Below are 13,100 nucleotides of genomic sequence, written 5' to 3' on the forward strand. Positions count from 1 at the left end.
AGAAAAAGCAATTATGTGAGGTGATGGATATGTTAAAACTTTACTGTGGTAATCATTTTGCAATATATGCAGGTCTCAAATCATTATATTGTCCACCTTAAACTTACACAATGCTATGTCAATTATGTGTCAACAAAGCTGGGGAGAAAAAAGCAAAGCAGTGTGGAAGGAATGAGATGGAGAAAAGAACAAAATGCATTATTCTTTGAGAGAGGAATGTAAAAAACTCACTAGTTTACTATGTTAAAAAAAAGATGGCACATTTATTGCTACATAAATGTTATATACATATTGTGTTTTCTGTTACAGTGACAGAAAAAATTTTGAACTTCTTGCTGCTGGTTGAAAAGGTTTATCAATAATACCTTGAATTTGACACAGGATACAAATCTGCAATAAACCAACAATGGAAACTGGAGAACAAGATGAGAAGCAATTCATCTCGGACAATTAGCTCTTACAATACTCCATAGGTACTACACGGTATGCTAGAATCCTACTATGGTCTTAAAATGCTATTGTAAATTTCTGATATTAATGAACAGGTTATGGTAAATAACCCTACATTTTTACTACCTAATATAATAAAATAAAGTAAGAAACTTTTTACTGAAAACTTTTCGATTTCAAAAATCTAGAAAGAGTAATATTTAGAATTCAAGAAATTTTCTTACAAGATTATTGTATAAAAGACTAGCTACAGTGAAAAATAAGCCAAATGTTTTTTTCTTTCTATTTTATGAAGGAAAGCTTCTGGGCATACTGCAAAGTCTAATATAGCGAAAAAGACAACAAGCTCTGAAGAAAAAAAGGCCAGGCAGTGGCGTATGTTCACTCACACATCATAAGCAACGACTTCTGTTTAGCTGATTAACACTGAAATGAAGAACAAGGCCACAGATAGAGTCTGATGTAATTGGAGAATATATGCAAATTAAAGTAACCAAAAAGTCCACTAAGTTCACAAAAGACCGATTTGTTAGGAATCATCCTGATTGGAGGATCTGAAGTCCTGTCTTAATTGTTTTTGTTCTTTCAAATTAACAGAAATCTTTGAGTTACATAGTGATTTGGGTCCTTTCTTCTGTGTGCTGACTGCCTTTGTTGATATTGGCCATAAGGAATTATTAAGCCAAGACAACCTTGTTTAGCATGTTTTTCTCTCCCAGGGCTGTTGTGGTGGAAGACAGATTTCATGGAAGTTCAAAGTGATTATGATATCTTAAAAAACAACTCTGAAGGATTAGAAACAGAGGGGTGCCTTAATGTACTGTGCTAAGATGGACCGACAAGCACTGGTTTACTGCTAATCTGGCTCATCTTCTTGGGACAGGGGCAGATGGTTTGCGGTTGATTAAATCACCCACTGAATTCCTCCCCATTGACCAGCCATCCAAGTGACAGAGAAATAAAGGCGAGGATAAGGAAACACGGGTGACCATTGCTCTTGTATTCCATTAGGTAATTAGCCTCAGAGTGCTGTGTTCATTTATCACACTACCTGCCTCGGTGACTACTGGGTTTTGTTACAGTCACCATAATCACAGCCTGAAAATCTTCTTTGTATTTTAAATCCATTTTGTGCTTACTTACAGCTAACACTTTACAAGTACTATATGTAGTACTTACTGCTTGGAAAACAAAGCAATTTCTAAGTAGATTCTTCCCTTGTAATTTACACTCTTGCTATTACAAGCTTTACTATGAAACCTAGAAGCTTGAAAAGTCTTGGTTATTATTAGAAATAAAGCAATGTTTATTTTGGGGAAAATCTAGGGGACAAAATTTCCCCCTTTAAAATCTTAGCTAGGGTATGGTCACAGATGGTCTCTGTTGATTTTTGTAAGGTAAATATGCAAAGCACATAGGGCTACATGAGGATTCTGGATTGTGACCATTAACTATTCAGATTCAGAGACCAAATATAACACCCACAAAGAGAAAATAAAAATGAATGAAAAAATGAGAGTGAGAGAAATGCTATACCAAGTAATATTTTCCTATTTCATGGAAAACACTATTCATATGGCAAAAGGATAGGAGAGGGCAAACAAAAGACTTTTCCCTTCCTTTTTAAGACACTAATAGGTATGCCGGGAATGCTAAGGGCCAATGGTTGTCACTGCTTTGTTCTGCACGTGAACAGCTTTAATGAATGCTGGCATCAGCTGAGTATAGATCAGCTTTCCACATTAACTTTTTCCCTTTATATGTAGACCTTACAGTTCCATAACAATAAATAAAATTTGTAGTTACAATGCATTTGTCAATTCAGTTTAGGCACAAGGCAACTTCCACGGTGAGTGGAGAGAACGAGACAGTCTCTGATTGTGCAGAAGCGACACACTGCTTGCAACAAAATGACATGCTGCAAACATTTCATGGGCTGACGTTCTATCTGATGAGCTTCCTATCTTCACTTCTGATGGAAGTGTTGACCAGTTGCTTTGATCGTAGGATTACATTTGAGTTTCTTGCTTCAAGTGTTTTGTTTTTTCTTCTCCCTCCTAACAGGTTTGTGTCTTCAGATAATCTGAGTTGTCCAAGTCCTTATGAGGAGAGGTCACCTTCTATCTAGCCTACTGATAACTCTGGAACTGTGGCAGGGAGAGCCAAAAGAAAGAACAGAACCAATTAGGATATCACTGTTAAAAATAAATACCTCCCCAGAAAAAAACAAATCGATATTGATATTTCTCATTTATACCAGGTTTATTCTAAATTAGCAGTCTGCTCAATGACTTATAAAAGAGTTTCAGAATTGCTTTTAAGGTGTAATTGAAATGGTGTGGTAAGATTTTTAAAGGAGATCACGTGATTACAGCAATCACAAGATACAGGATTATATGACAGCAGGGGCAATTATGCAAACTTTTATTTTGAATGGTATGCAACACTCAACTTGGCAATACCTGAGCTCTGAGGTTCTACTCGTTCATTTCTCAGTGGAGAGACAATGTGAAAGCATCCCTTTACTGATACAGCCAGTCCACCATACTGTGTTCATAGTTTATACATCTTCTCTAAGCAGCAAGTTTCTGAAGTTAGGACCATTTGGTATTTGTTTTCACACTGGTCCCTATTCCCAGTCCATTAGAAGATCCTCAATAAATGTTCAATGAGTGAATGAATTATTAAACTTTACTAGTATTAGTACAAATTTTTTACACACTTACAGTCTCAATACACATAGTTGTTAACACTGAAATTTTCCATGTTAGTCATTTTTGATGACAATAATCTTACCAAGAATCACACCTTTCACATCTTTATTAAACTAACAACAGTACTGTTTCCTAATAGAGTTATGCTCTTAGAAATGGATAACTGAGATATTCAAAGCTACTTGGCTTTATATTATGTGGTGGCAAAATCTGTGCTTTTAGGGTCAGTCACCCCAAGGCCATTTATCAGCCATTTTTGTTTTAGCAGTCATTTTCCTGCTGGCCAGTCTTTTGCTGGTTTTAATCTGTTACTCAGTTCTATAAAGAACTGAATGTTATCAGGTGAAACCAGATAACCACCTTTATGAAATTAGCAACTTTTAAAACATATGTTAAGATAATAAACACTAACTTATAAAATGTTATGGAACAAAATTCATTTACTGCATTTCTTATAATCCTGAAACTTTTTTTTTTTTTTTTAAAGGATTCTTGATCTCTTTTTGACAGGTAAGAATGCTCAGGTTTAATTTTACCCTAAGTGTGGGAATTTCCTCATTCTAGAGATAAGGGTAGAGACATGAAAGCAGTAGGAGATATAGAAAAGTCATAAAAGAAAAGGAAGTAAACAGGGGAAGAGATGTGAAGTAGGGAGACAGACCTGAAGGAGAAAGAGCTGGAGAGGGACCAGAAAGGAGAGTAAGAGGAAACAGGTACAACTAGAGAGAGACACAGGCTTTGTGATAAATCTGACAGCTCGATAAATCTGACAGCTCTTTTCACAGCGTGGTGGCTACCTGGGACCTGAGCATCTCAAATTACCTTTCATCACTTTTCTTTAAAACGAACTGACAATTTAGAAAGTCACTTTTGCATTGAGGAACAATGGCGTGTTTTTATTTTAAAACTTTAAAGTCTATTTTCTCATGATATTCTACATTTCCCACAAAATATTAAACATAGCTTGTGTTAAAGATCTGTAAGCTAACTAGCTCTTGCTTGACGTCTCTCTTTGATATGCATAATTAGGTTGCTGGATATTTTTTGTGGGGGAGGTGGTTTTGGTTTTCTCCAGTGTGCTAGTGTTATAATTATAAATGACAAATAATTACATTAACTTTTTTTCCTTTTGTCCTCGAATGAAATCTTTAGTATTGGTCTAGTTTGATCTCAGGAAGGATACATGTAGAGGTGGTAGGAACCAAATTCTTCAGGAAAAGGTGAATTGAGTAATGTTTGTAGTTTACAAAATATGCTATCAAATTCTACACTTTCAGCTCAAAATGAGATAGGCGCAAAGCTGACCAAATGAAAGTGCACTTCATATTTTTTTGTGCTCCACACCTCCCTCCCATCCACTCAGCTTTACCTTACTGCTTTTAATATGTTGATGAAACTGGGAAAAGAACTACACCCTGCTGCAAGCAGATTATATGAATGAAGTTCCCAGATGTATTCCTAATCCATGCTGCCAGTTAAAGTGCTAGTGTCCCAAATATTTAATTATAATCTATATTAGTTTCTGCCACCTAAATAATAACTACAACTTAGATTATTATAGATCATGTACCTGTATATAGTTAAGAAAAAAGATGATTCACATTAACTACTTGGGCAAAAACTTCTATTACCTTTGTCATTTTGTTAAACAAAAAAATCATACAGAAGCGAATTGTGTTTACTCCATGAATAGAAAGATAAAAGAACAGCTTTTCAACATGTAAAATTCCACAGAGAAGGGCACTGTGGTTCTATCATATGTAATACCTTTATGTTCACTAGATTCCAAAAGGTATAATTAATAGCCTTACAAGGGAAGAAAGATGCATATTACAAACTTGTATTGTCGTTCCAAATGGAAGCAAACAGTGCCTCTTTTGTGTATAAAGATTTCATGATAAGAAGAGGTAGGTGGATTAACAAAAAACTGGTTGATGATCACAGTCAAGTATTTTTGAGTAGAGAAATGAGGAGTGTGAGTGGCAGCAAAAGTATTTGACAGATGAGTCACTGCACTGTTTTCTTCTTGGATCAGAATAATACTCATGTGAGAGTGTAAACATGATGATCCAGAGCAGGAGAACCCAAAATTCTTCATAAATCACAGGATACTATCACACTGAACAGTAATTTGATATTAAAGGACACTGGCTTTCTAAGTATGGTGATACCACAGAAAAGAAACTGTTGGGATTTCAAATTACATGTGACCTTTAGCATTACCATTGCCACCAGAGAATTCTGTTCAAAGGTTCTAACTCAGTTTAAGATGAATCAGGTAAATTCTTGCTGTTTCTTTTCATACTCATACTTACCTGGCTGATGTTTACATATGACCCATAGGGTTGGTAGTTTCACTAAGCCCAGGATGGGTTCCTGGCAGTGTGGTTGGCGGCTCTGCCGATACGGCAGAAACTTTTTCTTCTTCCCTTCTCTTAAGGCAGGCTGCTTTGGGGTTAAGGTTCCTCTCTGAAACAGGGGAAAATAATTTTTATCATTATAGTCATTAGTTATGAATCAGGGACTCTTAGGTCTTAAACTGAACAAATTGCTCTTCTATTTTCTTTCTGTGGATATTACCTCTCTGTAACTTCATTTCCACACTGAATAACATCACACAAAGGCAACAACAATGTGCTCCCACAAACGCCTGGATTACATGAACCTCCAGGCTTAAGCTTTTTAGTATTTGGTGTTTTCTCCTTTTCTACTTATGCTTTAGTCTTCAAGTGTTTGAGTTCATCTACATCAACCTCCAGAGGCAGTTCTTTTATTGCTTCAAACATTTTGGCAAGTGCTGATGTTAGTCTACAAAGTCTCCTCACTATCCTGCTAAGACATGGTACATGGGATTGATATAGATGCTGACATTCTCCATGTACCTGGAGAGAGACATCTGTGCTTTACCTAGACTTTTATCAGTTCAGAAAATGATGAAATAGATACCCTCAGCCAATCTTCTATAAAAAATGTGCCAACTCCTCTAGGGAAAGAGGTAGCTGGTACATATCTCGTGCTTACATATATATATATAATGATTGGTTTTTTCTATAGCTAGAGGTGTGGTTAAAAGGGTGATAAAAACCTTCTCTACTGCTTTGTATATAAGATAGCAGAGACAACTAGATGGAACTTTTGAAGTGGGCATTTTTAAAAGTAGTGGGTCTTACTATGCAAAATAAAAGGAAAGAAAATCCATTGCACTGGAGACCTACTGGATCAAAATCCATGTGAGAATTACTTATCATGTTATATTTTCTTTAAATGACTTTAAAGCACAAGATATCCAACTCATAACAGCTTCTGGTTTTTTGTTTCTGATAATAACATAAAGTGTAAGTGAGAAGTTGTTTTATATATTTTTATAAACTGACTAAAAATGTCCTAATTAATGTAATATAAAAGGATCACTTAGTCTGCAATGAAGGGGCACCTGGCTGGCTCAATGGTGGAACATGTAACTCTAGATCTTGGGGTTATGGTTTTGAGCCCCACACTGGGTGTGGAGATCACTTAAAAGTAATCTTTGGAAGGGGGGTTGTGCCTGGTTGGTTCAGTCGGTTAAGTGTCCGACTCTTGGTTTCAGCTCAGGTCATGATCTCACTGTTTCTGAGTTTGAGCTGCATGTTGGGCTCTGGCTGACAACATGGAGCCTGCTTGTGATTCTCTCTCCCTCTCTCTATAAGCCCCCTCCCCTGCTCTCTCTCTCTCTCTCTCTCTCACTCACACACTTTCTCTCTCTCTCTCTCAAAATAATAAACTTAAAAAAAAATCTTAGGGCATCTGGCTGGTTCAGTCGGTAGAGTATGCGACTCTTGATTTCAAGGTTGTCAGTTTGAGCCCCATGTTGGGTGTGGAGAAGACCGAAATATAAAATGTTAAAAAAAAAAAAATCTTAAAAAAACTTGTTTATAATGAAAACAGTATTTATTATGGTAAATCTAGTTAACTCTACTGACTGTTACTCATACGTAATGATAAAATTTCGTCTTAGAGTTCTCACTTTCTCAGCTCCTGCATTTAGGAAAAGACATGAAGCCTATAAAATGAGGAAGATCAATGAAGAAAGAAAGGTACACACTTATTAGGATAAGTAGTAAAATAAAAAGGCATGTTAATCATTATGTAAAAATATCAGGAACTGCTTTCTTAACAAGTAATTGTGCACCTCTAACTAATAAGAATAGTTTTTAAAAAATTTTTTTAACATTTATTTATTTTTGAGAGACAGAGACAGAGCACAAGCAGGGGAGGGGCAGCGAGGGAAACAAAGAATATAAAGCAGGATCCAGGCTCTGAGCTGTCAGCACAGAGTCCAATGCAGGGCTTGAACTCACAAACAGTGAGATCATGTACTGAGCCAAAGCCAGATGCTTAACAAACGAAGCCACTCAGGCACCCCAAGATTTTTGTTTTTTATTAAGTGTCACATCCCTTTACCAGGCAGGCAGCAGTCTAATGACTAAAGAGACCAAAAAGAGGGCATAAATTAACATGTTAAATCCAAAGAGGAGAAAGCGAGAACTGAAAGTTTTCCAATTGAAACAGGTTCACATTTTTCTCATAAGAAGGCTCACATTGCTCTTATAATAAAACATTGCTGTTAGCTAACTATGACCTTGTGTCACATGAGGATCTAGCAGGCATGATCAGAATAGCTAGAAAGGACCAGAAGCAAAAACTCAAGTTAGGCAAGATCCTGTAAGCCAGTTAGTCAAAGAACACTAAGGGCTGGAAGAACCAAGAAAATACTACAGTAAGCTCTAGAAAATGTGAAGTTTGATCCAAAAAAGGCAAATGCTAGTGTTTTTTAATACTTTCTGGTATGTGAGAGCAGCCCATAGCAAATATATTAAGTAGCCAGAAGGCCTGATGTACAGGTGAGTAGAAGAAAGACATTACCTGCAGGGCTTGAGAAGTGATGGTCTCTCTCACATTTCATTAATTATAAGAGAGCCAACCTACCCAAAGCTCAAATTTTGGCTAACTCCATAGTCACTTCTTACATTATTATGATTAAGTAAATATTTCTTATAATAACTATGTGGACAAACACACAAGTCAAGAATTTTGCATTGTTTCCTTGCTCATATGACTTTTTGCTTTTCCTCTAGTTAATAGTTGCCTTGCTTTTCATTTGCTAGTAATACTAATTCTGTCCTCATACCCATGCTCCAACAGATCTAACAAATGCCTGTCAACATTTTTTTTTATCTTAAAACCTCAAAGACACCATCGTATCATCTATTAATTCCATCTTCTTTCCCTGGAAAACTTTCTTCTGCAGTTAACCATCTTCTATTTTCAATGTGGACTAATAGGCACCTTGATTTTCTAGGCCTAGCAGATCTTGTCATGAGATTTCCTTTTGATGCTCACTTGTGCTGGAATCTTTGTTTCCTGGCTCCCATGTCTTTGTCTTTATTGGTTACCTACAGCATAGGTTCCAGAAGCTTTCTGAGAACATGCACATGGGAGGTAAAATTTTAAAGCCTTTGCATATCTGAAATATCTTTATTCTGTTCTTCACTCTTTGATTAATGGTTTGACTACACACAGAATTCTAGATTGAAAATTATTTCTCTTCAGAGAAATACACTGCTACACTATCTCCTGTAACCCAGCATTATTTGTCCAGAATTCTGTTAATATTTTGACTCACAGGGATACAACTTTTCCATAGCAGACAGACCTGCAGTTAATCTTCCTGTTTTCAGGTAATGCTTGACTTCTGCCTTTTCCAAAGAATAGAGCCTTTCAGGGGCTAGGAGCTTTGTGGAACAAAATTATCTGCTTCTTGTTGGTATATCCCTCCCTGCTCCACTTAATTTCTTCCTTCTAAATAAGTCAATTACCACTACTTTGTCTACTTTCCATCATATATACATATTTTGCTCTCTCATTTGCTATGCTTTCTTCTCTCCCATTTATCCTTGTGGACTAATTTTATTTTTATTCATTTCAGTGCAGATTTAGTAAGGAGTATTACCAATGAATATGCTAAGACTATGAATATGCTATTATCAAATCATTTCAACTAAATTAAAATATCCTGAGGGGAGGGTCTGGAAATTTGTTTGGGAAAAGGAAAAGCTTCAGGTGATTCTGGGACCAGTCAGATTTGGGAACCATTGTCCTTGCTCACTTATCTTCAAACGTCCTAAGACACCAGGAAACTAAAATCCTAATAGTTCTATTGTCCGCAAATTATCACTGGAAGGGAAGTAAGCTGACTGAGTAGACCTGTGAAAGAATCTGAGGAGGAAATGTCTGACCATTAATCTAATCATTAGTAAAGCTGAAAGTACAAACTTGAAAGTAATATGTAAAATCTATTGATCAGCAAAATTGTAATGTTAACATTATACTGGTCATAATGGAAAGGCCTAAATTGGCAATGGCAGGGACCAGATGGAATTTGGTATGTGAGGTACCAAGGCAAAAAAAATGCTTTGACAAAATCTGAGGCTTGGAAGGGAAGCCACTCCTCCTGCTCTTCTCCAGAATACACTGCTGATTGCCCTCCTGATATATATAGCCACTTGTCCAGGGAAGACAGGTTGTAGATAGCCAGATACAGTCTTGAAGCACTATCCCAAGGCAGAAGGTGAGCACAAGACTCCAGAGAATGTCCAAAGTAGTCATGTAAACAAAATGTGTACCTTTCTAGAAATTGCTGGGCCCAGTGACCAGTGGGTGAAACCCTTGCAGGGATAAAGAGGCTGCCAAAAATAAACAGGTTACCAAAATAACTCACAACTGCTAGAGATAAAGTCCAGAGAAGGACAGTGGCTATACTAAACTCTAAAGGTGCTGCCATAGCAAAGCGCAGGTATATGGGCTGCATGAAGGGTTCTAAATCCTGTTTGACAGACAGACATCAGAGTGCCTTTCAAGAAGGATATTGCATGGATCCCAAGGCTTTTACATTAAAGCTGTAAAATAAAAGCTCTGGGCTCTGAAGCCCAGAGTGTAAGAGTGGGAGGAAGGTGGTAGGCTTTTATGAATAGGAAAGTAGCCCCTAATGAGGTTATATTTCAGTGTATTTTAATGTTTATTTATTTTTGAGAGAGAGTAGGGAAGGGGCAGAAAGAGAGAGAGAGCATGAGCAGGTGAGGGGCAGAAAGAGAGGGAGACACAGAATCTGAAGCAGGCTGCAGGCTCCAGGCTGTCAGCACAGAACCTGACATGGGGCCTGAACCCACGAACCGCGAGATCATGACCTGAGCTGAAGTCGGACGCTAACCGACTGAGCCGCCCAAGTGCCCCTATATTTCAGTGTATTTTAAATTCTGTTCAAACTCTAATCAGTCAGTGGTTCCCTATAAAGAGCTTTCCAGAACTGTGGAAGAAAGTCAGTACCCATTAACAGTGACCAGAAAGTTATAACGCAGTTGGATGAGCCTAGATGTTACATCTTGTTTCAGACTCAGCTTTCCTGTCCTAGCTACTTGTATGGAACCACTACAAAGTCAAATCTTGCAAGTGAATGAATAAGATCCCCCCAGGCATGGTGGAGTTTATAACTTTTCCAAACACAGAGGTATTTCTCATTGATGACTTAGGTCTGAGAGTAGGAACCTCTGATCTTAAACAAAAAGCTAAGAATATTCTGTATTCTAGCTCTAATAAACAGTGGGAAGGAAAGGTACTATACAGGAGTAAGTTTTGGCACCACTGCTGTCCAGACAGTCCAGGTGGTAGGAATGGTCTTGACAGTAAATGGCTGGGTAGAGTCAGGGTAGAAAATATCCTGGGTCTGCAGAGCAGCGGGATGGATGTACTGGGATCACTAAACACGGGTGCTTCACTGCCTTCAGAGTGAGACAAAAGGTGTCAGACACATTAAAACCAAACCAAACAAACACAAAAAAACTTTGATAAAGTGACAGGAGATATTGAAGGCTCAAGAAACCACTGATCCTGCTACAGATGAGCAGGCAACAATCAGACTGTCTTTATGAACATCCCAAGGGAGTTCATACATTTTTGAAAATCAGGTTTCATTAACATTTACCCTTTACACATATTCCAATGGCCTTATTAGGAGCAAGTATCTGGTTTTAATGGTAGATTGGTTATGCATGAAATAATCTACTCATCATTCTTATTAAATATACTGGAGGGAAGTGGATGGATCAGTTAATTACTATGGTTAAGTTTTTCTGCAAGTGCGTTCAAGTTCTCCAACTCTGGTTTCCTCAGAAATAGTATTCTTTCTGTGACCAATGCTGAGGGTCATCCACAATTCTAGCTGTCAAGTGTCTGTCCTACTCCTATTCTTTTTCCTTTTCCAACTTTCTTTAAATAAAACCCTACATAAATATCCAGTACATCAGAAAGATAGAGTTGCTCTTAATGAAGAGAGGTTAGAGGTAGGGTCTAGAACCCAACGCCACACCTATAATTCTTTGTAAAAAAGACTTAGGACAAAACATTCATAACTCTGGATAAGAAGACAAATAGGTATATGAAAAATATCAAGCTCAATGGTAAAACCTTTCAAGGGCAGGAAGCTCATATTAATCGGTAACCTAGGGTCTAGCATATAGGTGACTGGGACAGAAGAGGTGAACAATAAATGCTTGTTCAAAAAATGACGTTTGAAAGCTTCTTCAAGATTCTATCAAATTTCCTGAAAGATGAAACCGTTGGGGCAGTTGTCTGAGCCAGCAGTGGATGAGCCAGTATAAACCATACATGTGTCTTTTAGAGACACTCAAACATGTCAGGGCATATTAGGCCAAGAAGTTCATGGCATTCCTGATCAGGGATCAACAAAAAAACCTTGAGACCTTTTTGACTTGGGTATAAAGGACATTCATATGAAGTAAAGCCAGGAGGGGCCATGATCAAGCATTCTATTAATCAGCAGGGCCATATAATAAATGGCCCAGGGTAAAGCAGGCAAGAAATATAGTACAGAGAATGGGGAAGACAGGAAGCAGCAGGGAAGGAAGCAGGTCTAGGCAGGTAAATTTAACAGTGTGGAAGACCAGATTCAGTAAGAACAAGAACAAAGGGGCAGAAAGCACTAATGCTGAGCAGTGAGCAGAGGCTGGCTATTCCCTGCAACATTTGTAAGATTGCACTCTACTGGTTTGTGGGAAGCATTGAGCATACAGATATTGACCACTACTGTGAGATGGAGGTGGAAGAACTACAGAGAAAAAGCGATCCAGATGATGCAGTGGCAGAAGTACTAGTTGAATTCATAGACAACTTCCCAAGCAGAAGAGAAAGTGGAAAAAGAAATGTCTGCCTACCTAAGGCAGAATAGTTATGCATCTCTGCTGAACCTACTTACCTCTGACTTGCTGTTCTAGACTAAGGATGACTGCCACGGCCTGATGAAGAATAAGGAGTTTTGTTTGGGGTTTTTCACTCTTTAAATGGAGCTGACACATTCGACCAAGCTCTTTGAATGCCTCATTAATATCCCGCACACGTAAACGTTCTCTGGCATTGTTAGCCATCCGCCTTTCCTTCTCCCTTTCTATCTTCTGTTCTGGGTTCAAATCCTCATCTTCATTAGTACTGCTAGAAAACAAAGTAAACAACAATGTCTATTAGATTCCCTATAAAATATGATGTGCTTATTATATAAAATCATAAAGTATAAAGATGGAAATGAAACTTATCTACAAACTTTACCAAACAGTAATAACAGTTATACTTAACATGATTATATGTATATCTTTCCAGTCTTCATTTTATGCACAGTTATATAGTTGAAATTATGCCACATATATTTTTAAAGCTTATTTATTTTGAGAGAGAGCGAGTGGGGGAGGGACAGAGAGAGAGGAAGAGAGAGAATTCCAAGCAGGCTTCGCACTGTCAGCGCAGAGCCCTACGCAGGATTCAAACCCATGAAAGTGTGAGACCATGACCTAAGCTGAAATCAGGAATCGGACTCTTAACCGAATGAACCAC

The 13,100-nt window shown here is 37.6% G+C and overlaps 1 protein-coding gene across 3 annotated transcripts in view; it reads right to left on the reverse strand.

Annotated features, from left to right (window-relative positions):
• Positions 1-243: 243 nt before the first annotated feature.
• The window catches only part of TCF12 (transcription factor 12), a 381,102-nt gene continuing 368,245 nt past the window's right edge, over positions 244-13,100 (reverse strand). For 2 of the 3 annotated variants that reach the window (XM_047075063.1, XM_047075062.1), the window contains 3 exons: positions 12,472-12,704; positions 5,480-5,633; positions 244-2,597 (listed from right to left, as the gene is read on the reverse strand). In XM_047075063.1, the coding sequence (XP_046931019.1) occupies positions 5,491-5,633; positions 12,472-12,704 (376 nt within the window). In that variant the 3' untranslated portion in view covers positions 244-2,597; positions 5,480-5,490. The remainder of the gene's footprint in view (positions 2,598-5,479; positions 5,634-12,471; positions 12,705-13,100) is intronic. The other variant, XM_047075064.1, reaches the window with a different exon arrangement.

Source organism: Lynx rufus, unplaced genomic scaffold (genome assembly GCF_022079265.1).
Source record: "Lynx rufus isolate CCGP_SWC_20201006 ecotype Redwood Valley unplaced genomic scaffold, mLynRuf1.p SCAF_13, whole genome shotgun sequence".
Classification (NCBI taxonomy): Eukaryota; Metazoa; Chordata; class Mammalia; order Carnivora; family Felidae; genus Lynx; species Lynx rufus.